The sequence below is a fragment of the Callorhinus ursinus genome, unplaced genomic scaffold (assembly GCF_003265705.2).
Source record: "Callorhinus ursinus isolate GAN/ISIS: 27379988/994484 unplaced genomic scaffold, GSC_fseal_2.0 scaffold3, whole genome shotgun sequence".
Taxonomy (NCBI): domain Eukaryota; kingdom Metazoa; phylum Chordata; class Mammalia; order Carnivora; family Otariidae; genus Callorhinus; species Callorhinus ursinus.
Window position 1 is genome coordinate 47,745,376 of NW_027397065.1, and position 27,611 is coordinate 47,772,986.

The 27,611-nt window shown below is 46.4% G+C and overlaps 1 protein-coding gene across 3 annotated transcripts in view; it reads right to left on the reverse strand.

The window, feature by feature from the left end:
* Nucleotides 1–27,611, reverse strand: part of GALNT10 (polypeptide N-acetylgalactosaminyltransferase 10) — a 230,323-nt gene that overhangs the window by 63,010 nt on the left and 139,702 nt on the right. For all 3 annotated transcript variants that reach the window (XM_073890665.1, XM_025867177.2, XM_073890661.1), the window contains one exon: nucleotides 26,707–26,873. In XM_073890665.1, the coding sequence (XP_073746766.1) occupies nucleotides 26,707–26,873 (167 nt within the window). The remainder of the gene's footprint in view (nucleotides 1–26,706; nucleotides 26,874–27,611) is intronic.

Below are 27,611 nucleotides of genomic sequence, written 5' to 3' on the forward strand. Positions count from 1 at the left end.
GTCTATTGGGGCTTTTATGTCCCCTTAGTAGAAAATCCCCCTGATCCAGAAGGTCATCCTTTCATACTTCTTATTGTACACTAAACTGAGCCTCCTATCTGACAGGAACAGCGCAAGCTGTTCACAAACCAGGATGACCAAGCCCAGGCCCCAGGTGTACCGAGGAAGGTATTTCTGCTGCCAGAATGCCAGGAACGGCTGTCCCACAGTGAGAGTGACCCGCGCCAGGCATGGTGTTCCACCTCCTTGCAAGTATTATCTCATTCCATGTCCCCCTGATCCTATGAGGTGGGACTGTCGTCTCCATTTTAGGGATGAGAAAACTGAGGCCTGGGGAGCCGGCGCGTTTTCTCTACCTCCAGTAAGTAGCAAAGCAGGGGCTTACTTGATCGGGGCGGGGCAGGAGGGGGTTGTTGGCTTCTGAGCCAGTGCTCCTTTCCCAGTGGAGGCACGTGTGAAGATCAGCAGAAGCGAGCTAGGAACAGATTAACTTTGGGGAGGGGATGAAGGGGGGCAGAGTTCTCCCAAGCAGAGTTTCAGTGGAATCCTCAGTGGGGTCAGGTGGGGAAGGATGTTTTAGGCAGAGCAACCCTGGAAAGAAAACACAGCCCTGAGGCAGTCAAGTTTCCAGGGAACTGGACAGAGTCCAGTGACCTCACCACGATAAATCTTAATAAACAAGGAAGAAATCATTCATGATTTCTTCTAATTAAAAGGGGGTATTTCCTAAGATTGTATGAGTATCAAACAGAAACAAAAATTTAGCCTATAGAGGATTAAGACACAAACCCTCCCCAGCCCCTCCAGAAAGGGAACATGCTAAATCTCTAAAACCTTGAAGGAAATTAATTAAATAAATAAACCATCTCCTTCTCTTCAAGGCAGTATTATTTTTTAATTAAGTGAGAAATAATACAAATATTCTCCTTGTAAAACAAAAACAAACCAAAAAACAAAAATCCTACAAGTACAAGAGAGGGTCAAATGTCTTTTCGCCTGCACAGACCTTGGGTCCTGACTTCCTGAGGGCTTACTCCTAAGTCACCGCTGCTATAGCAGTGTGGAGCATGCGTGCCCACGCACTCTCCTATATGCCTGTACACACATACGCATGCGTGTCGAAAACATATAGAACGGCTTCTGTTTTTGCGTGTGCGTTTACATAAACGGTTCTATAGCTTGCTTTGTTGTTGTTGTTGTTTCTTACTTTATAATACATCTTAGTGCTCTGTTCAGGTCATTTAGATCCAGTCCCTTGTTTTCAATGGCTGCATCATATGCCATATTAGGGATTCGTCATAGTTTATGCCCCATCCCCTGTGGATGGGCACTCAAGTCATCTCTAATTTGGTACGATTATGAACAGTGTTGCAGTGAGCAACCTTATTTATGCCTCACAGCACACATGCTGCATAGTTCTCTGGGATAGACCCTGAGAAATGTTATTCCTGGATTTTAGGATATGCACATTAACATTTTTTGATACTGCCAACTTGTCTTCCAAAGTGGAATTCCCAATTTTTAGTCTCCCCAGTAGTTTCTGTTTAGAATGGTGAGAAGCTTGGGAAGGAAGGTGCGGTGGAATGAGGGGAGAGATATTTAAAATGGCATATTTGATATCAGAATAAAATAATTATTTAGAAAAATAGCTACTGTGTTCATATTATACACTAGATAAAGTAGTGCGGGACAAAATCTTGGCATGCGGTGATACACAAAAGAAAGGCTCTCAAAGAGGGGGCCAGGCCCTGTCCTCCGAGAATCTCGGGTGAGATGGGCATGTTTCTCAAAGGGAAGTAAATGGCTGAAACCCCTCCCCCCAGAGCCCTGTTAGGATTTGGGTGAGGGCCACTGGCTAGGGACTGGGAAGAGGATGGGGTAGGCAGACTACACTCTCCTTCCCCAGGCCTGCTCCTGGACTCTGGGGCCACCTGTTTTAGGTGGCAAATCTGGTCACCATCAAAACCACAGCACGGGGCACAAATTCCCTGGGGCCGAAGGCAGGACTGCTTCTCTGACCTCACAAATCGCTCCTAGCGTCAAAATACTCCCGCCCAGCCGGTCTGAGTGAAGAAGGTCTGTCTAACCTGGATGGCTCAGAATTTCAGGGAAAAATGCAGCTCCTTGGTAACTTAGTAAAGCTGCTTCTGTGGACAATGGTGGTTAGAAAGGCACATTTACTGTGGCTTTTAACGCGTTAATGGTATACGAAGGAGACAACCCTTCAGAACACAGCCCCCCGCTCTGCTCCCAAGTGTGCACCAATTAAGATGATTACTGGTTTCCTTACAACACAAATACTAATGGCCTGTCACGCTCTGGCATATTTTTCTTGGTAACCTTCAACTTGGAATGATTAATATGGCTCCGGTGGCAAGGCTCATACACACAGAGGCAGAAAACAGGGGTTGGAGGGGGGCAGCCAGCTCTGATGACGGCACACCCAGGGAGGCAGATGTCTGTGAAAACAAGTTCTGAAGGGCTGTGACTGTAGGCACGGTCACGATCAGCTAGGGAGAATGTCCTGGGAATGCTCTGAGGAGTCAGAATCAGGGTGAGCTGTGTGATCCTGTTGGGGTCCCTGTCCCTCTCTGGGCCTCAGTTCCCCACTTTTAAATGGGGATCATGATCCCTTTCCTGCTTGCCAGGCAGGGTGTTTGTGTGGGAGGGGGCACTTCCTTATTATGGGCACTAGTTAAAACGAAAGCGCTGGGGAGGCGCACAGATGGGAAAGGGGTGCACGGCACAGAACAGCGACAGCTAAGACTTACGGCACCTCGCCTTTCTACATTCCGTCTCTGTAAGTCTCAGTTTGCTCATCTGAAAAATGGCGATAATATAGAACAGCCCCTCCTTAGGGTGCTGGGATGGAATGAGATGATGCGTGCCGAGTGCTCGGCAAGGCCGGTGTCTGAGACAGACTGAGCATCAATATTGTGACCATAGTTACTACTCCTGTTGTTGTTACACCAAGCTAGGGAAACCGGCATCAGCCTTGAAGCTCCCAAGGAAACCCCACCTCCCCGACTTACATTGTCTAGAAACCGTTCCCCCCATAATGAACACTTCAAATTCTCCTTCTATGTCATCGAGGCCAGGGAAGGCACCCAACTCCCCTAGACAGAACTCCTTCCCAGTGTTCCATGCGTTTCCTTCAGGGAGAAAAATGCTAAAGACTGTCTCCATCTGGTCTTTTCAGAAATATGAACTGCTAGGTAGAGGTACCAAGACCTCACTGAGGCTTTTGGTCTAATATTCAGTAATTAATGAGGCTCCCCTAACCATTCCTCCCCCGGTCTATTCATCTTATGTAAAGCACAGTGCAAACAGAGTCTCAAAGCCTTCTCTCTCAACTCAGTCATCACCCCTAAATCCTACATTTTGGAGCACCCTGGACATCATGTCAGTCTCTATCTCAGCTCACAGGGGAGCAGACGTTATGGGATGCTTAAAGGGCCCTAGGATGGAGAGCAGAGGGGGCCTCACATGCTTCCAGGGCCCGGCAGCTGAGAGAAGTATACGAAATGGGCCAGATGGAAACCCACAAACCCAACTGGGGTCACATGGGGCTGTGGGTCCAGAGATGGTATCAGGAGAACCAGAGGGCCAGATTTTTATGGGAATACCTCCCAACTTCCAACTACTGACAATTCAATCAGATTTTAAAATTACTTTGAAGGCCTAGTAAGCAGGTCTATGGGGATGTATCCAGCACCTTGAAAGGAACATAAACTCTTCAAAGCCAGAAATTTATGACCTAGAGCAAAGGAGGAGTAATTTACCAAATGGAGTTCTCTAAACCAAAGGAGTTTAACGGATCAGAAAAGACAATAAAAACCACCTGTATTTCCAAACTACTCCTAGCATTTTATGCTTCCAAGCATTTAAAAATATATGCATGTTTGCAGATGTTTTGCCTGGTTTTTATATTTCATAGGAAGGGCCCACATGTGGAAGCATACCAATGTGTCGTCTTTCTTTTCCTGCTCTCACCTCTACATTGCAATCATCTTTGCATGCTGCCCTCTTCAGGCAGCTCCATACAGCAAACCCTCTTCTGGTCAAATGTGCTTACTGGGTCCTTTCTCAGGAATGCACTGAGCCAAAGTTTCTCAAATCAAAGTCATGGATGGTACCCCCTTAAAAGAAGCAAACTACTGTGGGCTCCTCCATTAACACACCCAGGGATTTACCTGAGAAATATTAACCAAAGAAGCCAAGGTTTCTGACTTCCAAGTGTGAATTTTCACTGCAAAGAGAAGCATCTTCATAGTTGCTAAAATAATTTTTTAAAAGATTAAAACTCAAAATGAAAAGGCAAATTAAAAAACTCCTGGCTAACTCTTGGATCCACTGAACCCCAGTGGAGAAACACTGGTGTAAGGCACAGGGACCTAAGGACCTTGTGAGCTGAGCCTCTGAAGCTTCTCTTTGTCTGGGAGCCTCCCCCCTGCCTCCCACCCCACGGGGCCTTCTTCCCTGCAAGTCCCAGGGCTTAGAAACCACAGAGGCCACTGGTTTTCACCCAGGCACTCTGCGGTCCTGGAGTGGAACTTCGATTCTCCTCCCACCTTTGGAGGGCTGGGGCGGGCGGCGGGGGGCGGGGGGCGAATACTTTAAATTATTTTCTACATTGGGCTCTTGGGCAAGATTTCTTTTAAAAAAACTTTTCACTATTGAAAAAAGGAAAAAAAAGTTGGCAAAGCACAGATGTAGGCCATTCTCATTTCACAGATGGGGAGATGATAATCCGGACAAGGGCAGGGCTCTCGACAGATGGGCCTGAGGACGCAGGTTTTCTAATGGCCTGGTGCTCCCTCCCTCAGCCCCGCCACCGGCCTGCCTCAGATTCCTCCCCCAGATTCCTCCTGCCTTTTTCCTCCCAAACCCTTCAGCTTTCCCCCCCGTGCACCGTGTCCTCCCTGAAAGAAGCACCAGCTCCTTCAGTTTTCAAGGCTTCCCTACGTGTTTCCTCTGATGTGTAGATGGGAAGACACCAAGGGCCAGGGGTGATCTGTGCAACATGGGGGAACCTCCCATTGAACCTGGCATCGTGTCAGATGTGTGCAGCCGATGGTCTCTAGCATATTCGAGGGAGGGGGTTGCCCCAGTTTGCAGCTCTGTAAACACAGACATAATCTTCTTAGGTGGAGACACCTTAATGATTCTATAGAAAGAAGAAATGAATTCAACCTCAGAATCCGTTCCCGTTCTAAACGTTAGAACAGAGGCTTTCAGGAAATGGAGGCTCCGAGTCTTGTAGCCAAACACCTATCTGATGGTGGCACTAAAGTGCTAGGCCTGTAACCCAGAGGAAGAAGGGGCTGTGGGGTGGGGGTGGTCCTTGGTGTGGACCTGGGTTCTAGACCTGAGTGAGGCTGGCCTCACTGTGTGACCTTAACTCATTTATCCTTTCTGGGCCTCAAGTTCCTCATCCCTGAAATGTGGCCACTACCACATAGCTAACTTCGCTGGGTTCCAGTAAGAATGGAAACACGGGATGGTCTGGAGTCAGTATGACAGGTTTGTCACTTAACCCCTGCATTTCAGTCACCTCATCCTGCAAAATGGGGGCAAACCCACTGACTCATGCTGGGAGGCATACAGAGCTATCAGAGAGTCTCACTAAAAAAGAAAGTTAGGATGCCAAAAAATCAATTCTTTGACACACAGGGGCAGTGGTTGCCTCAAACACAGCATTTTTAGCAAGTGCTCACATAGCCAGCAAGCTTTCAAGGCAGGCCCACTCCCTGTGCCTTTGCCCTTCAATTGCTCACTCTCCAGCTGGAGAGGCGCGTGCCAGGCCTGGAAGCACACAGACCAAACAGTGAGGGTCCACCCTGCAGGCTCAGCACCCAAGCTTCAGGGCCCCAGGAAAGGGAGACCAGCATGGGCTGGAGCATCAAAGAAGCCTTCTCAGAGGACCTGATCAACTTGGGCCTTGGAGGGTGACGAGGTGTGTGAGGGGGAAAGTGGGAGGTACTGGGGGCTGAGGTGGGCCAGGCAGGCTGGACTCTGTGCCCCGTGAGGGCAGACACCTGACTCGGACCCTTCATCTGCCCCATCTCGGCCCTACAGAGCACTGGAGAGGTCCTATGTGGCCAGTACATCTTAAGGAGCATCCTACATCTATCCACTATCAGTACCACAACTTGACAATCCGGCTGGGGAGATGAGAGTGAAGCAAGCAAAAACAACGCCTAACAATGCCAAGCGGGGACTTGGCAACACACTACTGGCAATGCTCACGAAGTGACAGGGTCACGTGGACATACTGGGGTCCTGTGGCACCCTGTGCCTGGAGCTCCAAGAGCCACAGTGCCATTGCGTGTTTCTCCCATTCAGGGCACAGCAAATGTGTGTCATCATGATAAGGACAGACTAGACACAAAGCTGCGGTTGTTCTCAGAGGTGGAGGCAGAGGACATCCCATCCACATCCAGTCATGTGGACACTTAGAAAACACCATAAATCACGGCAGGGGATGGAATCTGGCTTTCTGAGTGGCCACCAAGGGGCTGGGAAGGAGTTTGAGCTTTGCCCAACAGGAAATCGATGAGAGAATGCCAGGTAGAAAAATGTCCCCTTCTCTCTCCCGTCCATGTGCAGGGACCACCCCAGATGCTGTTCCTTCTTGCACCTATGGAGGGAGCCCCCCACCCCCGCTGAGAGCACCTGCCTGCCAACACTGGAGCTTACTGTGCAGTGGGAGCCTCTGCTGGAACTGCCTCTGGTTTCTGGCTCCTTCTCCCATTTTACCCCTACTCTCACTGTTCTGGGCTCCTCCCAAGCAGTGTCAAAGCCTTAATCATTGCTTAGGGCCTGTTTTTGAGAGGTCATAGGTTAAGTAAGACAAAGAAGAACCATACATTTGCTCTCATTTGTAAAATAAAGGTAAGTCATTCATAAGCACTGGTGCTTCAAGAGTTGTCAGGAACCAAATGACTTGCCTGGGGCGCCTGGGTGGCTCAGTTGGTTAAGCGGGGACTCGTGATATTTCTGCTCCAGTCTTAACCTTAGGGTCCTGGGATCCGCACTCAGTGAGGAGTCTGCTTGAGGATTCTCTCTCTTCCTCCCCTGCCCCCCCACCCTCACTTGCACGCAAGTGTGCACACACACACACACTCATTCTAAAATAAATAAATCTTTTAAAAAAATGACTTGCATGCAGCACACCTTATAACACATCCCGACCCACGGTGTCCTGCCACTATAGAAGAGAATGAGAGACGAGAAGGCAGCCTCAGGTGGGCTTTGACGCAAGCACCCCAAGGTGCTCTTGTATCTGTTCATTAATTCAACAGACATTTAATGATGCCGCTATGCGCCTGGCATTGTGTGGGGTGCCAGGGATGCTGGGGTAACTCAGACATAGTCCACATGCTCAGGGAACATGGAAATGCCGGGTGGGCACTACACGGGAGCTGGGTATTTCAGGAGGAGGGAAGGATCCTCGCTGTCCTCATTGAGGACGAGAGTGGGGGGAAGAGATGGCTTCACTGAGCTTGGTCCAGAAAGGTGGACCAGAGTTTGCCAAGGGACAAGGGCTTTGTTCCACTCCTCTGGGTGAGGTGGAGAGGGCTTCCCCTGTAAGCACCTTTGCCGGGGACCCGGTGAAGGATTAACTCAAACGTGGGGGATAATACTGAAATAAACCCTGGGGAGTGGCAGTGGGGGTTATCACTGTTGTTTTTGCTCGCAACTGCCGCTTCACTCCCTTTACTGTCCACCCCCCCAAAACCTAAACGAAACCACCATAGCCCTGGAGATAGAAGCCATAACCAACATCAGAAAACAGAAACAAACAAAAGTTGCTGGCAAAGCCAAGGTGCCGGCAGAAACAATACCTTTGGAAGCACACGTCCTGCGTAAGCGTCCAGCCCTCACCATGACTCAGAGCCAGGCAGAGCTGGGCTCTGGGAGTGCGTAGTAATCAGAGAGCAGAGGGGGGATCAGAGTGGGTGAGGTGCCTGGATTCAAGTGTCACTTTCAGATGACAGAGTTTGAGACAGGAAATCCCGTGTTTAAAAAAAGTTTACAGTTTTGCCCGCCTGAGTGAAATTTCTTCCTTGCGATACTTATACCCTGATGTAAGACTTCGGAGAGAGCAAAGCTTTCTAAAACCCGAAAATGTGAAGAAAATGTCCTGAGCAGCTGCTATAGGCGTTTGGCCCCTTGAGATATGAAGAAAATAGTCAATGGGAATGCAGCTATCACTTGGTGGCTGTGTTCAGGCACTTGGCAGGGCTCAGAGCTCCTCATCACCTTACCGAAGTTGGTCAACCCGCATTCACATGCCTGCCAGTGTCTCTGCCACTCAACTCGGGCTTTACCCAATTAACACTATTTACAAGGCTTCATAGCATTAAGTGCCACCAAATAGGCTTCTGCATGAACAGATATGTAACTGGCATAATCTGAAAAATGGCAGGTGACAGTGTCAGGTCCAAGGCCAATTCCCTTCTGCTGCCTGACTGATGGGTAAGGTCTCTGGGGGCAGGGACCAGAGAAATGGTAGAAAGGAGTGGGGTGGACTTGGGGCCCACTCATCTCAGGGAGGCTCCAGGCCCTACCACTAACTAGCTGTGTGACCTTTGCCAAGTCACTTCACTCTCCAGCCTCAGGGTCTGCAAATGCAAGATGGGGATCACACTACCCCCATGTCACAGGGTGGCTATGAAGAAGTACTGAGACATGAGTACAAACCACTTAGTACTGAGCCTGGTAAACAGTAAGCACTCAATCAAAGGCCAGGAGACCTCAATTAACAGGTGAACTTTATGTCCACCTGGGGAAGGGTGGTCCACACTCACAGAGTTACTGCCATCAGAGTGGGCTGCGTTGAATTTGCAGGCATCTGTGCCACGGACTGAGCCACATGGATGTGGTTAAAGTGCAGTGATGCTGTGAGAACCTGACTCATTTCTACGACTGAAAACAGCTGAGACCTTTCGTGCTGCATGCATGCTTGAGGAACTCAGACGATAAAGTAATATTCCTACAAACGTGTTCTCAGGTTCTGGTGTCTTGTCTCCTCCCCCCGAAGGATGTTATCTATAAAGCTGGCAGAAACTCTTTCAACAGAAGTCTGGAAGCCAGCAGTGGAGTTACTTAGTAGCCCAGATTGCATTAAGCAGATGCTACTTTGCCCAGCTGGAGCACAGAGAACAGATGAATGAACATCGCAGGAGAGCCTACAGCTAGCTCCTTCTGAGGAGCTCAGCGAACTTGTTAGCAGTAGCTCTGATGTTCTTGAAGCAACTGAAGTATTTGGTATTCAATTACAGTGTGAGCATAGCTGCTAATTATCATCCTCTGCCTAGTTAGGTAAAGAAAAATGTGTTTGTCAGGGAAGTGAAAATAAAAGAAGTCCATCAATCTTAAAAAATAAAGGGAGAGGGGCCTGGGTGGCTTAGTCGGTTAAGTATCCAACTCTTGATTTCAGCTCAGGTCATGAACTCAGGGCCGAGAGATGGAGTCCCACGTTGGGCTCTGTGCTGGGCGTGGAGCCTGCTTAAGATGATTCACTCTCTCCCTCCCTCCCTCTCCCTCTGCCCTGCCCACAAGCTCACTTTCTCTAAAATAAATAAATAAATAAACAAACAAACAAACAAAATAAAGGGAGCGGTAGTTAATACCACAGAAATCAGCAAATGTTTCAAATCAGGGCTCCCCACCTTCACTCCACCTGTTGTTACTTTTTAACAGCACATCATTGGCTATTTCCATTGGTTTTGGCTGTTATAGATAACACTACAGTAAACATCCATGTCCAGACATCTATTTGCTCATCTTTGATTGTTTCCTCTAGAGGTGGAATTGCTAGATCAAAGGCTATTTTTAGGGAGTTCTGATACACATGCCGTCACCTTATACTCCCGCTAGCAGGGCAGGCTGAGTTTATTTCCCTGTATTGGTTAGGGCAGATATTTGAGCTGTGGACTGTAGAACCATGATCCTGCACCTGGCCCCTGCCATGCTGAAGATACAGAGCAAGTCCGGACATTATACACCAAGCACCACCTCCTGCTCTCCTCTCCCTTATCTCCTGCTCTGTGGGGGCCGCACGTCACTGCTGTTTCCCACTTGGCCTTCTGGAGTAGCACTAAGAGAATTTTCTGTGATGCTCTGGCTCTGTCCTGACCTATGTGGTAGCCACTCGTCATGTGAGGCTACTTAACACATGGAATGTGTCTTGTGTGACGGGGAACCTGAATTTTTAACTTTATTGGTTTTAACTTAAATTTCAATAGCCACATGTAGCTGGTGGCTACTATATCAGAAAACACAGCTCTAGGGGTTTGGGAAGGACTGTGTCTTATGGTTCTTCTGTAACTGATAATCATGGTGATGAGAGATCCTGCATTATTTACACCAGCTCTAGTTCCAATATTTTGTTCCCACTGACTCATAAACATTGACATTCTGGAATTTCTTAAATGTCTGGAAATTCTGATATTTCAGAATTTAAATTACACTCTCTCAGACTACATTTCCCACCTAGAAACTTCTGTCAGATTATGTCCCCTTAGGGACTGGGAAATATTGGGTTCCCAGCTCAGAAGAGAAGCAGAGGTCTGTCACTCAAGGGGGATAGTCTCTCAACAATCACTATTGCTATCGCAATATGCCATCTATTGCTGATACACCATCCTGCCTCTGTGCTTTTGCTTATGCTGCTCTCTTTAGGCCAGGGAACCCCCTTCACTAGGCAGTGACATCTCCTCTGGGAAGCCCTCCCTGATCATTCCCTTTCAGAATTAAAGGCTGAACCCTCTTTGTGACCACTAAACATGGCTCATGGCTCAGGTGAGAGCCTTGAGTCACCACTTGGGACCTATTTAGCTCCTATTTTATTTATTTATTAAACATTTTATTTGTTTATTTATCTATTTATTTATTTATTTTACAGAGAGAGAGAGAGAAAGAGAGCACATGCAAGGGAGGGGTTGAGGGAGAAGGAGAGAGAGAATCTTAAGCAGGCTCCATGCCTGGCATGGAGCCCGAGGCGGGGCTCAATCCCACAACCCTGAGATCATGACTGGAGCCGAAATCAAGAAGCTTAACAAACTGAGCCACCCAGGTGCCCCGAACCCCTATTTCAGATAAAATCTGAGTAACTTTAATTCTGGATTTCTTACTCCAAAGCTTATTTGAAAGCAAATTAGGAGGGAAAAAGGCTCACAGGGACAGAGCCACTGGAGGTGACAAGAAGTAAAAATCATCTAAGAGTCATGCAGTAAGGGAGAAGAGTTAGACAAATGTATAAATACCAAACCTGGGTTTCTGAAAACTGAGACATTGGGTCATCTTGTTCAAGGGCAAATACTTTTCCAGACTTCAGTAGTTCTTGAGGGTAGGGCTATAATGGATAACTGATACTCATTAAGAAAACTATGAGGCATCAAATGCTAACTCTAAACACTGGTGAGGAAAGTCATCCTAAAGTTCTAGGATTTAAAGCTTGACGGGACTTTAGAAGTCATTCATACTCTATAGATGCAGCCACTGAAAACCAAAGGGAAGATGTAATTTGTTCAAGGTCACAAAGCTATTTATTGGCAGGGCTGGAACCAAAGCTGGTCTACTCGTTCTCATACCAATACCTGGAAAAGTCACTTGATGAACTGTTTTACTCCATGATGCCACTGGATTGATGAGGAACTAATAGAGGAAAACATAATGTATCTTCTTGACCCCGTTACACAAAGATATTTTCTCTCGTCACTTATGATAAATACTGGAACAGGAGATCTCTTCGTATGGAGACAGGTGTCAAAAGGAAGAACGAAACAGGAACTGGCATTTGATCTTTATGATGAACATGGTGTGAATAGCATGACTTGGGGTTGATATAATAGTAGAAAGAGCGTTCTCTAATTGGGGTGATTAATATCCAAATTGGCATTACACATGGGCAATACATTCAGTCTGTAATGAAAATGAGATCCCCCAAACACACGACTGTCCATCACGATGCAAATGGCAGAAGAGAAGTAAGTGGCTGATGATACACAAATGATTTCAGTGCTCTGTGCATCACCAGCCATTTATTTGGGGGCTTTGGCCGTGGAGAAAGAATAACAGGATTGATCTAAGGCAGTTATAAACCACCACTGATAGATAAATATCCATCTTCTCGCTCTATGCAGGAGCAGGTATTCAGAACAAGGTGGTTCATGCAGAGAGCTCTTTAAATGATACCTTGCAATTACACTGCAGCCTTCCAGCAGATAATAAACCTTCAATGTCTTGAATAATTTAAAATTTTCCAGCAGCATGAAGGTTGAAGGGAAAGAAAATCACACTCTGCTTTGGAGGGAGAAAAAAAAAATCCTCAGCAGATCAACTGTGGGAATTCTGGCAGAAAAATGCCCAGTTTTTCACTCGTTTTCCTGATAGGCGGATATAATCGTCCCAGCCCAACCTGGTCCCTGATTTTCAAAGTCAAAGAGAAGAATGAATGGATCGGAAAATATAAGGTATTAAATCTTTACATGTTATCACTACCATCACAAAGATGCTACTACATAAAAGTGTATTATTCTGGATCCAAATAAACTTGAGTTTGGATCCCAACTCCACCACTCATTTGTGGTGTAAACTTGATCTTTCTGATTCTGTTTCATCACCTGTAATATTCAGGACAATAATGCCAATCATAGGATTCAGTGAGATTATGAATTAACAGTTCCTGGCATATATTAAATATTAATAAACAATGGCATTAATTATTAGTTTTATAAATTATTATCACTAATAATGATAGTTTAAGTTTTGGGGGTCTTCAAGGTATAGCTAAAACATGTGGATGAAGGAAAAAACAGGGACAGATGAATAGAATTTCATATCAAGGAACATTATGGTGTCTACGTTAATGCTCATGGTGTGGTTAAGCCACGGTTACTCTGGGCCAGCCACTGCTCTGATCCCTCTACAAGCAACATCTCAATTAATCTCTCTTTATGGAAGTAGCCTAATTTTACTCATTGAGGCACACAGAGATTAAATGCTGGTTCAATGTCACCTATTGCCTGATTCTAGAGCAAGGGTCCTTAGAACCCAAGAATTCAAAGCCCAAACTACTTAAGGTTTAAGTTTTGCATTTCATTTTTTAAAAATAATTGGCACAAGCACAATTTTATGCCATTATTAAAACAACAGTATCTCTAGGGGAGCTGATGGTCACAAAAGTTGATCCCTGGTACCGTCAAGGTGGGCTTTTGTAGTTACTGTCATGAGAGCAAATGCCTTCGCGAGAAGACTAAGAATGCTGTTCAGTCCTGTTGCAAGTCTGTACTGTATGTGCTGTGTTAGCAGCTAGCTCAAATGTTAAAATGGGGTGGATACTCGACAGGTTGGGAAATGTATTCAAGGATGAGCTTTGGTGCGTATCTGGCTCACGAGGTAAGTCAGTGAAGGGGGAAAATGAAAGGACATGACCAGGTGTCTATACCTGCTGCTGTAGCCTTGCCCTTTCAGCATTGAAACGGGAGCAGGACTTGGTCACAAACCTGCCCTACGACTGAAGTGCCCAGGGGGACTGCACTTCTCATCTCGGAAATGTGCAGGCTGGCTAGAGATTCCTGAAAGTAGAGCAGAAATTCCCTAAACTCTGAAGTCGTGCTGCCTGCAAACACTAGGCTTCTTACCATCGGCGGAAAGCCTTGATTTATTCCAGATTTAAAAATAGATTTTGCATGTGGGTAACTTGCAAATGCCTGAACTTGAGGTTTTGCATGTGGAGAGCTCTCGAAGAGATAGGATCCGTGGGAGTGTGGAAGAAATATTTAAAAATAAAGGTTGAAATGTGAATAGAACCAGAGTGTCTGTTCTTGAATGTACTCTACCACCACATTTTTAAGAAATTTATCTTGCAGTGGAAGGAACTTGGGGGTGGAGATACAAACAGGGTCTTCTGAAACCTGGAGGGAACCGTGGGAAGATCAAGGCAGAAATAAACCCAGCTGACGGATGTTGCAGGGTGGCATGATTTTAATTCAAGATGAGGACATGCTTTCCCAAGAGCCGCCCGGGTCATCATGATGCAGGACAGACATGGTGCAGGCACGCAGAGGTGGCCATCAGCATTGCTGACCTAGCCTCGAGAGGCAAGACACCTGCAGCAAACCTTGGCAGATGAGTATGCAGAGCTGAAAGAACCGAAACCCGGGGTACCCTGGCTTGAGCTTTTCTATTTCCAAAGTCATGAACGTGGTTAGAAGTGGGCTCATGTGGGGGAAGCCCACTGGGGGCAAAGATGTTCACGGATGAGTCTTAAATGTCTCAGGAAAGGGCCAGAAATCCATGTGCCAGAAAAGAGGACTTTGAAGTCAGGGGCCCCCAGATTGGAGGAGATGTCGGTCTATCCCAGAAAAGACAAGACCAGTAACAGAAAAGGCAGGGAGCTTTTGACGGAGGACCAGGCAGGGACCCAAGCACATTCTCACAACAAGAGAAATTTTTTTTTACTGGATGTTTCGGAAGGAATTTCTTCCATGCCTGCTGAACTTGGAGTTATGAGCTTGGCTGGGGCCCAAACAGGTGATTATGGTAATTTAGAGAGAAAGTACCAAGCCATTTCTGTCACAAGGCCATTCCAGCTTGAAAATAACAGTGCCTCCTTGTATTTATAGAGTGCTGAATACTTTCCAAAGCCCTTTCTCATCTATTATCTCATTTGATCCTTACAACAGGGCCAGAGATGTGGGTTGTGGCTCTGCTGCAGGGCTGGGAATGAGAGCTTTCTCATCTCGGGACTTCAGTCTCCCCACGGGGGTCCTGGGACCACCTGCGTCTGAATTCCTAGAAAGAGGGGCAGAGTGCAGATTCCTGGGCTCCCCCCAGACTAAGAACCTGGGTGTCTGCTGGGGTGGGGCCTGGGAATCTGCATGTTAAACATATCTCCCAGCTGATTCTTACACACACCACAATTTGAGAACCCCTGCTCTAGGATTTCATACCTCCTCAGCAGTGAGGTCTTCTCATATGAAACACACACACTCGGCAACAAAAAAACCCTGAAAAAGTAAAAAATTCTGATGAGTGGGGAGAAAACAGTCTGGTGTTGGCTGAGTGTATGTGATCATCCAGATAATAACAGCCTCTCGAGGATATAATTAGTGCCCTCGAAATTGGAATATGACTGTTTAATAATTTAAGTGAGATCATCAGGATTAATGAATAGCAATTGAAATTAAATGTGGGACCATAAATCCACACGGCCTGTTCCAGGCCAGCACTTATTTATGACAAGGCATCCTGGACAACAGGGGTCTGGCTGAAGCTGAACTTGTCTCTTCCTGCAATGGCCGTGTGTGTTTGCACCTCAGGCAGCCCAGACAACACACACGTTCAAAGAGATTACCATCCCACTATATTACGTAGCATCTGTCTGTGATCTATGTTCTGCCATTCCTGGAATCCAGCGTTTCCCAAGTCTAAACATTGTTTCAACACTATCAAACTAGGATGAGATGTTGGTGAAGAATGCGGATCACCACTGATTCAGAATCTCTGTGGGTGGGCCTTGCTAGTCCGCATTTGAACAAGCTCCTCGGTTGACGCTGACACAGAAGAGTCATGGATCACAGCTTGAACCCCGATGGGAACTGGAGGCCACGGGGGACATACTCCAGGTGCGGGCTGTCTGCCTTTGAGGTCACTTTCTCCTTGTCCAGCAGGCTGGTGATTCCTTGGGGTTCTTTCCTTCCATGGAAATCAGCATCCTCTTCAATGTCCTTATTGAGTTTTTAGCTCATGAGGCTCTTACACGTTTCTGATTTCATCTAAGCCCTAGAACAGACCTTTGAGGCAGATGGGGTAGCTCAGCACCCATCACCCCACATTCCAGTTAATAGTAATAACCACCGCCACCACCATCATAGCATCATTAACAAGGACAGTTTACTGAATGCCGACATGTGCTGGGCCCTGCCGAATGCGTCAGCTCATGAGATGGGAAAGGACGGGGGTCGAACTGGTTGGGCTCAGGTGGCGCCCCAGGCCAACCCCCCTGGATGAATCACCATGGCCACGGGGAAGGGACATCACTGGTCAGACGGGGCAGAGCCATCCCCACGGCTGGGTGCTTTTACCGCCTGGCTGTCCCTGCAGGAGCAGAGGAACAAACTGGGGGCAAGGAGTAGTTCACCAAGGGACTCTGTCCTTCATTGTCCCTCAGCCGGAAGGCAGGAAGAAAACAGGGTTTTGTGTCTCCTACGAAGAATATGTAGAGTCGACTCTGCTCAGGAGCAAGGTCTATTTATAGGTCATTTTTCTTCACTCATGAGTTCAAGCAATGCTTCTTCTGTCTTACGGCAGCAGGGACATGTTTTCGGGGAAAGGTCAGGCCTAGTCTTCCCTCCCACCCGGTTGAAACAAATCTGCTGTCTGTCATGGCGGGTTCTGGGAAGGTAATGGTTAGTTTGAATTTTACATTAATAGAGATTGGAATGCAGTTATTATTTAGAATATTCTAGACCAGATATTCTGACAGCACACAGAAAATAAAAACAACCCCTAACAGTTTCTAAGAAGACTGGGTACAAAGCATAGCTTTATAATTCCTCCTATATTCACCCTCACTGCAGATTATTAGCAATGCCCAATAAATCCCATGCATTAATAAGCACAGGAGTGGAAGACACACAGTTGATGGTGGGAGTTATTGGTTATTTTGAGATTCTTGGATGCTCATAAATAATGTGGGCATCTTTGAAGAGGTCTGCATTTATGAAGCAAACAAATAAAATTAAATTTTTTTTATTATTCTGGGAAGAATGAGCGCTTTGGTCTTTCAAGAGAAGGAAGTGAGTATACACAAGGATCTAGAAAGGTTGGAAAAGGCAGGCTGAATCTGTTAATACTTTACAGGAACCGACATCACTAAGCCACACGAGAAGAAGGGATGTTACGATGGCCTTCATACATGCCTATTTCTTTGTTCTAGAGAATGATGCAAAAATGGCATTTTCAGGAGATTTTTCTATTTGAGATAGTAAATCTAGAGATTGAAGAGAGAGAGAAGAGAAATTAAACTTTCAATGCCCATGAACACTAGATTGACTGGCAGGACTGCGATGCTCTCCTTTCAATTTTTAGAATAAATAAATAACATGTAAGTGTGTGGATTGGGCCTTCTTGATCTTCAGAGCTGTCAAGTATTGCCTATTTTGGCCATGAAAATTGGTTACATTTTAAGTTGCTGATGTTTACAGCTCTGAAGGTGCCTCTGGATTCAACTTAAACCAAAATTGGCTCTGGAGTTGGGGGTTGTCCGATAAAGACGTGATGGAGCCTTTCGGGAGCTGGATGTTCTGCAGGGAAATTGGGAAGAATCCCTGAAGTATCTTTTTGCAGTAGGTTCTTTACGCTGCTTGTGTGTCAGGCGTCCAGCGGTAGGTTAGAGCTAATGCCTACTTTTTGGCCAATGTGCTTTGTGAACGGGCTAGAACCTGTATTATTTAGAGAATTGGGCCGATATTTATAGTGAATGAAAACAGCAGGACCTATAGATTAGACATAAGCATTTCTTTACCTAAAAGCTTTTTGTTGTTTTTACCTAAAAGTTGTTTTCCTTAGGAGGTGGGGTAGGGAGAGGAAGAGAATTTCTTGAACTTTGGTTTGTACTTTCTCCTAAACGTGAATTTTCCCTTCAGGTAAATGTTGGCGACTAAGAGGCTTGCTATGAAATCAGATATGACATGTTTGAATCACTTACAAGAGTGCCTGGTTCAGTGTAAGTGTTACACAGGTACCATACCACATTGTTGTTCCTGCTGGTAGTGCCTGATCCTTGCTGGGATGTAGACAAAATCAGCCCTTTCGGCTCCCCACCTAACAAGCTAAGTGCAAGAGATGTAAAAAGACTTGGTTGGTTTGAGCCACATCAAGTTAGGTACTAAGGAACCTCTTCCTTTCATTTCAGCCTCAAATTTCCTCTCCCTCAAGATCCTGAGTAAATAACAAATGTCAACCCTAAGCCGAGGGCTTTCTGTGGTCCTGCTTCTGGGGGCCTTATTCCAAGGACCTCCAATAATAACCTGCTCTCTTGGGTTTTGCTTCCCCCCATTATGTTTTCAAGGAAACACTAAAAGAGTGGAAAGGATTAGATTTTAATCCTCGCGAGAAAATCAGCAGAATATCAGCAATTTAGCACAGTTGTGCTGTACCAAGTTTTTAAAATGTAGAGGGCTCACCCACCTCAATAGAAGCGTCACCTTTCTGAAAATATAATGCAGCTCTTTTCCACTACAGAAATGATTCTTTCCCAAACATCAGAGTTTTTGATGCTTCAGATGCAATATTAGCGATTTATTTGATTTTTTTTGCTATCTCAGTAAATCATTTATACAGTGCTTGATTCACAAAATCCTGTTTTTTTTTAAGATGCACAAAATATCCCATAAAAATATTGACTCCTGCATCCATCGTTCCTGACAGATATCCACCAAAAGGTTTATAGATTTCCCTCATTATAAACTAACTGATATTCCATAACAGCTCTAATCTTCTTAGTAGTCCTCTCCTTCGGAGTCCAAGAGAGAAGCATTCGGATGTCAAAGATATTATAGGAGAAGAGAAACAAGAAGTCTGTGGGTTTTCTTAGTGGTAAGACACCCTAGAGACTGCTACTTAAGACATGGGATTCTTAAGATTACGGAGCCCATCGTGGGGAAGATCAATCCCTCCTGGCAAGTGGGATTACCGACCAGCAGGAGACTAGCTCAGGCCCCTCTTAACCAGAGTTTTGCTTTCTCTGGTTTCACCTACCCGTGGTCATCGGTGGTTCCAGAGGCAGGTGACCCTCCTGACATATGGTCAGAAGGTCAACAGTAGCCTAATGCCACGTCACAGCGCCTACATCATTCACCTCACTTCATCTCATCATGGAGGCATTTTATCATCTCACATCCTAAGAAGAGTGAGTACGGCACAAGAACATATTTTGATCTGAATTTCCCTGATGGCTAATGATGATGAACATTTTTTTTATGTGTCTGTTAGCCATTCGTATGTCTTCTTTTGAGAACTGTCCGTGTCTTCTGCCCATTTTTTGACTTGATTATTTGTTTTTTGGGTGTGGAGTTTGAGAAGTTCTTTATAGATCTTGGATACCAGTCCTTTATCTGTAGTGTCATTTGCAAATATCTTCTCCCATTCTGTGGGTTGCCTCTTTGTTTTGTTGACTGTTTCCTTTGCTGTGCAGAAGCTTTTTATCTTGATGAAGTCCCAAAAGTTCATTTTCACTTTTGTTTCCTTTGCCTTTGGATACCACCTTACACCAGTTAGAATGGCAAAAATTGACAAGGCAAGAAACGACAAATGTTGGAGAGGTTGTGGAGAAAGGGGACCCCTCTTACACTGTTGGTGGGAATGCAAGTTGGTACAGTCACTTTGGAAAACAGTGTGGAAGTTCCTCAAAAAATTAAAAAGAGGGCTACCCTATGACCCAGCTATTGCACTCCTGGGTATTTACGCCAAAGACACAAATGTAGTGAAAAGAAGGGCCATATGCACCCCAATGTTCATAGCACCAATGTCCACAATAGCTAAACTGTGAAAGGAGCCAAGATGACCTTCAATAGACGAATGGATAAAGAAGATGGGGCCCACATATACAATGGAATATTACTCAGACATCAGCAAGGATGAATACCCAACTTTTACATCAACATGGATGGGACTGGAGGAGATGATGCTAAGTGAAATAAGTCAAGCAGAGAAAGTCAATGATCATATGGTTTCACTTATCTGTGGAACATGAGGAATAGCGTGGAGGACATCAGGAGAAGGAAGGGAAAGATGAAGGGGGGGAGTTGGAGGGGGAGACGAACCATGAGAGACTGTGGACTCTGAGAAACAAACTGAGGGTTCTAGAGGGGAGGGGGTGGGGGGATGGGTTAGCCTGGTGATCGGTATTAAGGAGGGCACGTACTGCATGGAGCACTGGGTGTTATATGCAAACAATGAATCATGGAACAGTACATCAAAAACTAATGATGTACCGTATGGTGACTAACATAAGAAAAAAAAAACATTTTGAGAGAGACCGCATTCACAGATAGCTTTTATTACAGTTTATTGTTATAATTGTTCTATTTTATTATTAGTTGTTAATCTCTTATTGTGCATAATTTATAAATTAAACTTTATCAGAGGTATGTATGTATAGGAAAAACTATGGTAAATAGGGAGCTTGGTACTATCTGTGGTTTCAGGCATCCACTGGGGTCCTTGGGACATATCCCCACCCATAAGGGGGGACTCCTAGACTGTAAGGGCAGGTAAGCAGTTTAGGCCACTTACTGCCAATCTCTTTGAGCCTTGGTTTTGTCGTCTGTAAGACGGAACTGCTTCTCCTGCCCTCATACTATAGAGGGAACAGTATTTCACTTTTGGGGTGGTCAGGGGAGGTGATGCTGGGCAGGCCAAAATACAAACAGTCATTCCGCCTGCACGGCCTGCTTCATCCTTTCCTGCCTGTGGTGCGCTCACTGGCATGGGCTCTGCCCTGCCAGGGAGGCTTACAGTTCCTCAGCCACTCAGCTTGTCCAGGGGTCAGTGAGTTCAGGAGGAGAGCGGGAGGAACAGATCAATGTTGTGTTCTCTGGACCAGCCTCTCCAACAACACTGCTCATATTCTGGGGTCATCTGACTCCTGTCTCTATTTCACAGTTGCCTCAGAGGAGGAGAGATGTGACAGTCAGTTTATAATGACAAAGGGAACGGATTGTAGAAAGTTAAGAAAGAGAAGCCCGGATACAAAGTTAAATACGACCGGATGACCATGACACAAAGTGCAACGTAAAGGCACTAAATGTTGGCTCACAGTATGGAACATGATTTAGCTATTAAAAAACAGATGAGTTAGCTCTCTATCTTTTTGACTTAATGGATGTCTGTGATATATTAACAGGAATAAAAAGGGTAATGTGTACAGAATGACCCCATTAAAAGGAAAAAAAAAACATGTAAAGATTAGGGGTAAAGGCTTTAGCATCAGCATACAGGGTTTTCAATCAAAGCTCTGTTTCTTTGGGCTAAGTACATGCTGGCTATTTCCTTAACCTCTCTGTATCTCAGTTTTCTCATCTGCAAAATGGGGATAAAAATAGGACCATTTTCAAGTAGAAAAAAGTGGTTTGAGATCATTGAGTCCAGTGCTTTTCATACCGCGAATGACAGAACCCTCAAGAGTGGCAGGGGGGGCGCCTGGGTGGCTCAGCTGGTTAGGCGACTGCCTTCGGCTCAGGTCATGATCCTGGAGTCCCGGGATCGAGTCCCACATCGGGCTCCCTGCTCAGCGGGGCGTCTGCTTCTCCCTCTGACCCACTTCCCTCTCGTGCTCTCTCTTTCTCTCTCTCTCTCATTCTCTCTCTCAAATAAATAAATAAAATCTTTAAAAAAAAAAAGAGTGGCAGGGGAATGAATGGGTGAATTCATTTAGCACAAAGTAAGCGCTCAGTGAGTACTAGTTCTTGTTACTACATGCTGTTACATGTTAGTATTACTACGCAGGATAATGCACATCAGACTATTAACATTAGTTACCTCAGCTGGAGTGGAGCTAGAGGGGGATTGGGAGGGTATGAAAAAGGAAATGGACATGAAAAGACACTGGACACCAAACGAGACATACAAATGGCAGATAAGCATGTGAAAATATGCTCAACAGCAAAGGTCATAGGGAAATGCAAATTAGAACAACGAGACACTCCTACACACCTATTAGAAGGGCAAAAATCCAGAACACTGACAAGTCCAAATGCTGACTAGGGTGTGGATCAACAGCAACTCTCATTCATAGCTGGGAATGCAGAATGGTAGAGACACTTCGTAAGAAGAGTCTGGCAGTCTCTTACACAACTAAACATATTCTGACTATGTAATCCAGCAATTGTGCTCCTTGGTATTTACCTACGTTAGCTGAAAACATGTCCACACAAAAACCTGTGCATGGATGTTTATAATCGGTTTATTCATAACTGCCCACACTTGGAAGGAACCAAGATGTCCCTCAGCGGAAGAGTAGATAAATAAACTGTGATACGTCCAGATAATGGCGTATTAGTCTGCACCAAAAGGAAATGAGCTACAAGCCATAAAAAGACAAGGAGAAACCTAAATGCATATTACTAAGTGAAAGAAGCCAATCTGAAAAGGCTACATAGAGAATGATTCCAGTTATATTAGACATTCTGGAAAAGGCAAAACTGTGGAGCCAGCAAGCAGGTCAGTGGCTGCCAGGGGCTAGGGGGAGGGAAGGATGGACAGGCAGAGCACAGGAGAGCTTTAAGGCAGTGAAACGATTCAGTATGATCCCATAATGGTGGATATATGTCCTCATACATTTGTCCAAACCCACAGAATATACAACACCAAGAGTGAACCCCAATATAAAACTATATATTTGGAGTGATAATGATGTGTCAAACATAGGTCCATCAATTGTTACCAATGGACCACTCTGATGCAGGTGCAGAGCACTGACAGGGCCTGGGGGCTAGCTACGTGTGGAGTGAGGGTGGAGGGGTGTATGGGAACTGTCTGCACTTTCCCCTTAACGTTGCAGCGAACCTAAAATTGATCTACAAAATAAAGTCTATTAAAAAAAAAAACAAACCCTGAGGGGGGAAAAAGCCTAAATGCTAATAGTCATTGCCTGCAGATGATAAGGTTATCAACAGCTCTTTTTGCACCTTCAACGTTTTCTCCTTCCCTCCTAGCCTGGGCTCACGCCATTCTCTCGGCCTCCAACACTCTTTCCCTCCCATGTCCTGGGGAGTAGTATCTACTTATCCCTTAGGATTGAGTTTAGCTGGCATTTTCTCTGGGATGTCTTCCCTGACCTTGTCTGTGCTCCTCAGAGCCTGGATCTCCACCAACGGGCACACATTCCATGGTCTTACAATTGTCTCTTACCCCATCGGTCTGCCCTTCTAGATGTGAGTGGTTGGGGGGAAGTCTGTCTTAGTCCTGTTGCATTCCCAGCACCTAGTACAGCAGGCAGTACAATCAATTCATGCAATTTGTTGAATATACGAATATGAATTAAATCAGAACAAGTGTAGAGAAAAACAAAATACGCAGTACAAATCTCAGGGTTAAAGAACTGAAACAGTACAGTGAAGTGGGGAATGGGCACCCCAATAGTTGTGGGGGTCCTGGAAGCAGACGGAGGCCGAGAGAGGAACAGACCCATATGCTCAGGGGCAGTGTCAAGAGTGGTATGTTGAAATGCAAATCAGGACAGGGCAAAATGGATGTCCTTGATGGGTCCCCACGACTGGCATGGTATGAGAGTGCAGGTCAGAATTAATAAGCCCATCATGGAAAGAGGACCTGACTCCGGCTTCATTGGTGAGGGCCTCTCCTGTGTGAGCCAGTGGGTCCAGCAACGTCCATAATCCTCCCAGCACCAATCACTGCCAACGATCCATCAACAGCTCTGCAAACACTTGAAACACTTGCTTTAGATTTCCTCCTAGGGAACCATTCCCTGTGCATGTGTCTGTTTGTTCCCTGATGGGGAGCTGAGCTGCGGAGAGTACTGTCAATGAGATTATATCATAGCCCTTCCTTTCTGTACCTCATCAGTCCAGGGAGCCCATCATCGTTCAGCTAAGGACAATAACCCTTTCCATTACTACATATCCTGTTTTTCTGCAACACCAACACTATTTGAAAGTGGGGAGGAGAAGGAGAAAAGGAATAGAAAAAAAAAAAAACAAATGAACAAAGGCCTCTATTGTTTCTTCTAATAAATAATCTCCCATCCAGGCAGTGTAATCTGGAGGCAGGTCTGCTCCCCTATACCCTCATCTCTCTCTCCCACTAGAGCAAAAACACCTCTATGTCCTCCTAATCCTCAAGCAAAGCTCACACATTTGAAGAGCTTTTGGACACCTCTGGAAAACTCTGCAGCGCTCTATTTGCAGGCAAGGCCAGGATTATTCTGGGGTCAGCATCAGCTTCCAGTCTAGTCCCCAGTGCTGCCTGCACAAAGCTGGGGATCTTATTTCAAGCATTCATCTGCTCCAATTTTGTCTCCTACCCAAGGTCTCAACCCTTAGCTGAATTACAATTAGTTGCCCTGAGGAGCCTGGAGGAGACTCATTTTGGAGGAAAATGCCTTCTGCTGAGCAATGCCAATCTAGCCTGTAGTTAGCATCTATGAATTTCAACTCTGAGAACTGCCTCTGCTCACATGGCCCAGAGAAATCTGTCTTTTATGATGGCCCACATTTGCTGTACTTCGGACAGGACTCTCCATAGTTCTGAAATTGTTTCTCCCAAATCTCATTTTTAAAACAATCACTGCTGAGTAAGTTTTCTTCCAAAGCTGCCTTAAGAATTCCTTCTTGAAACTAGAATAATGATTGCTTTTCTGAAAGATGCAGGTTGTGAAATCTGACAGCTACTGTGCGGGACTCAGGGGCATGACGTAGGAGTTGGTCTCTGGGTTGCACGCCTGATTCGTTGAGCAAAAGGGGCAACAATTAGGGGCCTGAGGTGTCATTCTCATCTGGGAAATGGGATACTATCTGTTCTCTTCCCTATCTGATTAGGGTCTGGCAATGGCACCACATTGGATCAATATTTTTGCTCTCTGGAGAAACAGATACGCTAGGAAAATGTCATTCTTATGAAATCTGCCTCTTCTTTCTCAAGACTGCCACATTCTTTTATTATTGGGGGGTGGGGGCATCATGTTATTTTGATCACTGAGGAAACTGGGCTATTAGAGGTACAAACCATTATAGTCCAGGATTGGATGTGTTTGATAATGAGCTCCTTATAGCAGGAACTCTGCTCTTTAATACAATGGAAAAGTAATTTATTGAGAAGTGTCCTTGGGGATAGAAAAGAGTATTGCACTTCGGCCGATGTTTCTCATAACCAGCTGAGGTGAGGAGGGACAGGCTGCCCCAGGAGCCCGGAGACGGGCTTCTCGTCTCTCCTCTGCAACCAGCCAGCTGTGTGCTCTAGTTAAGCCTGTCCACTGCTCCAGGCCTTGGGTTTCCCACCTGTAAAAGGAGCAGGCTAAGTGATATCTGTGATTATCACGCATTTTTAAGCAGTGCAGCTCCTCTTAGTGAACACCTTTTCAGAAACCAAATATAGACCATGCCAGGAGAGGGAGCTGAACAGCCCCCCCCCCCCCCCCCGCACCGGCGAGGTTTACCCTCCTGCTCACAATGAGGCATCCCTGGGTCCTTACTGCTCTGAGATACACACTGAAAGCCAGCAGCCTAGATGGTCTTAAAATTCTTTTCTAATTGAGCAGGGAGAAACACTCGTTTCTAATCCAGCAGATGTGTGGTTTATTCTACCTCTGGAGGACTCATGCCCCATGACTCTGAGACAGGGACCCTACCAAGTGGTGTAGGGTCAACCCCCAGGACAGCTGATGCTTCAGAACACAGGTGACAGGGACCTGAGGCTGAGCACAAAACACAGGCTAGCACCAGCCATGGAAGGAACGTCTGTGTCTTCCCCAGCCACGGCTGTCTCAGTGGCTGAAGATGACCCTGCTGCTCGGGTGGCCGTGTGGCCGTGTGTGTGTGTGTGTGTGTGTGTGTGTGTGTGTGTGTGTGTGTGTGTGTGGCTGCCACGTATTTCCTTCCTTCCTCCCTCCTTGTTCATGCATTCACTAAGTCACACACAGTTATGGATCCCCTGCTCTAGACCACGAACGATCTAGTAAGGAGAACTGACAACAAACAGGCCAACCAACAGCCACACAACTACGCAACTACACACGAAGAAGAGTGAGCAGTGCTGGTGGCGCACCTAACTGAAGACAGTGTGGGGGCTAGACAGGGGAAGAAGCAAGAGGATGTGCGGACAGAGGGAGCAGCGGGGGAAGATCCCAAGGCAGGACGGAACCTGGCCTGCTCAAGGAGAGAGGGCCCTGCTGTGGTTGGTACCTTGATGGCAAGAGTGGATGAGTATAGCCCTGCCTACTGCGGCCGTCAGGTTCAACCACGGCAGCGAGCCTGCTCAGAGCAGGCAAGCGGTAGCTCAGTCTTCTCGGCAGTAGAATGGTGTCGCAGACACTGGAGAAGGGCTCACTCAACACCTTCTCTAATGCACGTCTCCCTTTCCTACCTCTCCTCAAGGGGCCCCAAATCAAAACACTTTCATTTCTAGCCATCCTGGCAGATAGGGATGCCTGGATGTCAGAGCTCTGGCCAAAAGTCTTTCCTGAATAAGAAGGCAAAATCTTGAAAAAGGGAGGCTTTGTTCTCTTTACCCTTCTTCCTTCTCCCTGTCTGAAAGGCAGACTTCCCAGAGGTACAGCAGCCATTTTGTGACCATGAGGATGAGGAAGCAGGAACAGAGAAGCCTGGTGCTTTGATGATAGCCTGAGGCAGCTGTACCAATCCTGGATCCTATTAGAAATGAATGAATGAATAAGCCCCCTTACTTGTTTGAGCTATTGTTTATGAGTTTTCTGTTATTTGCAGTTTAGTGCACTTCTACATCGATACAAACAGGATAAAAACAGAATCTATTTCATGGGATGTTGCGAGAACTAAATGAGATACTGTGTATAGGGCCAGGGTCATGGCCAGGCACACAGCAAGCATCAGTAAACGGTGGCCCACCTGTTGGTGCTGCTGAAGAAAACCTGTCACCCTTCTGGCCGGTCACTGAATGGAGTGTGGGGGGCAGGAAGCTGGGTGGGGTGGGCCCTACCTCGATCGCTGAAGTCGTCAACCAGCACAATCTCGGCGATCAGCTCCGGGGGCGAGCGGTTCAGCACGCTGTGGACGGTGCGCAGGAGGGAGGACCAGCCCTCGTTGTGGAAGGGGATGATGATGCTGGTGTTGGGGAGTGTCTCCAGGTAGCGTTTGCCATTGCAGCTAGAGGGAGACACGGGACAGGAGACGATAGGTTCAGCTCCCATCTTGCCAAGAGGACTCCACAAGCACGCGGTTTGGCTAACTGCAAATGCCACTCCTTTCTAGCCTTCTGGGAACGAGTGAAAGCCAGGGACACTTCAGTCACTTTAGAACCTCCTTCCACTTAGCACCCCGAAGTCCTGTCTCCAATTCCTGCACACATGGTGGACAGGGATAGGTCTACAGGAAGCCCCTGACTCTGTACAAGAGCAGTTACAAACCCACGACAGCAGCCCTGGGGTTGGGTGCCCTCCCTCGCTACAGGAACATGGTTCCACGTGGAAGACAGCCCTTCAGTAACGCTCTGGCCTCTCTCCTCACCCCACGCACACTCCTCACCCGTGGAGGAGAAACCATTTATCCCCGAGTTTGGAAGCATCAACTGGGCTTCACTGGCTCAGCCCCCTCCGCTCTCCCTCCCTGGGCTCTACTGGCAGAGGGCACATTTTCACCTCTGCTCTCTACCAATGCCATGGTAAGCCTGGGGGTGGGAGGCCCTGCCCCCGTGGGCCTTTAATATCATTTTAACACCCAAGAGAATTAACATAGTTCCTTAATATCATCAGATATCTAGTTGGTGTTCAAGTTTCCCTGATCTTCTATCTTTCTGCAGTTATTTAAATCAGGATCAAGACAAGGCCCACATGCTGCCTTTCGCTGATGCACCTTCTAAGTCTCTTTTATCCCTACAATTTGTTT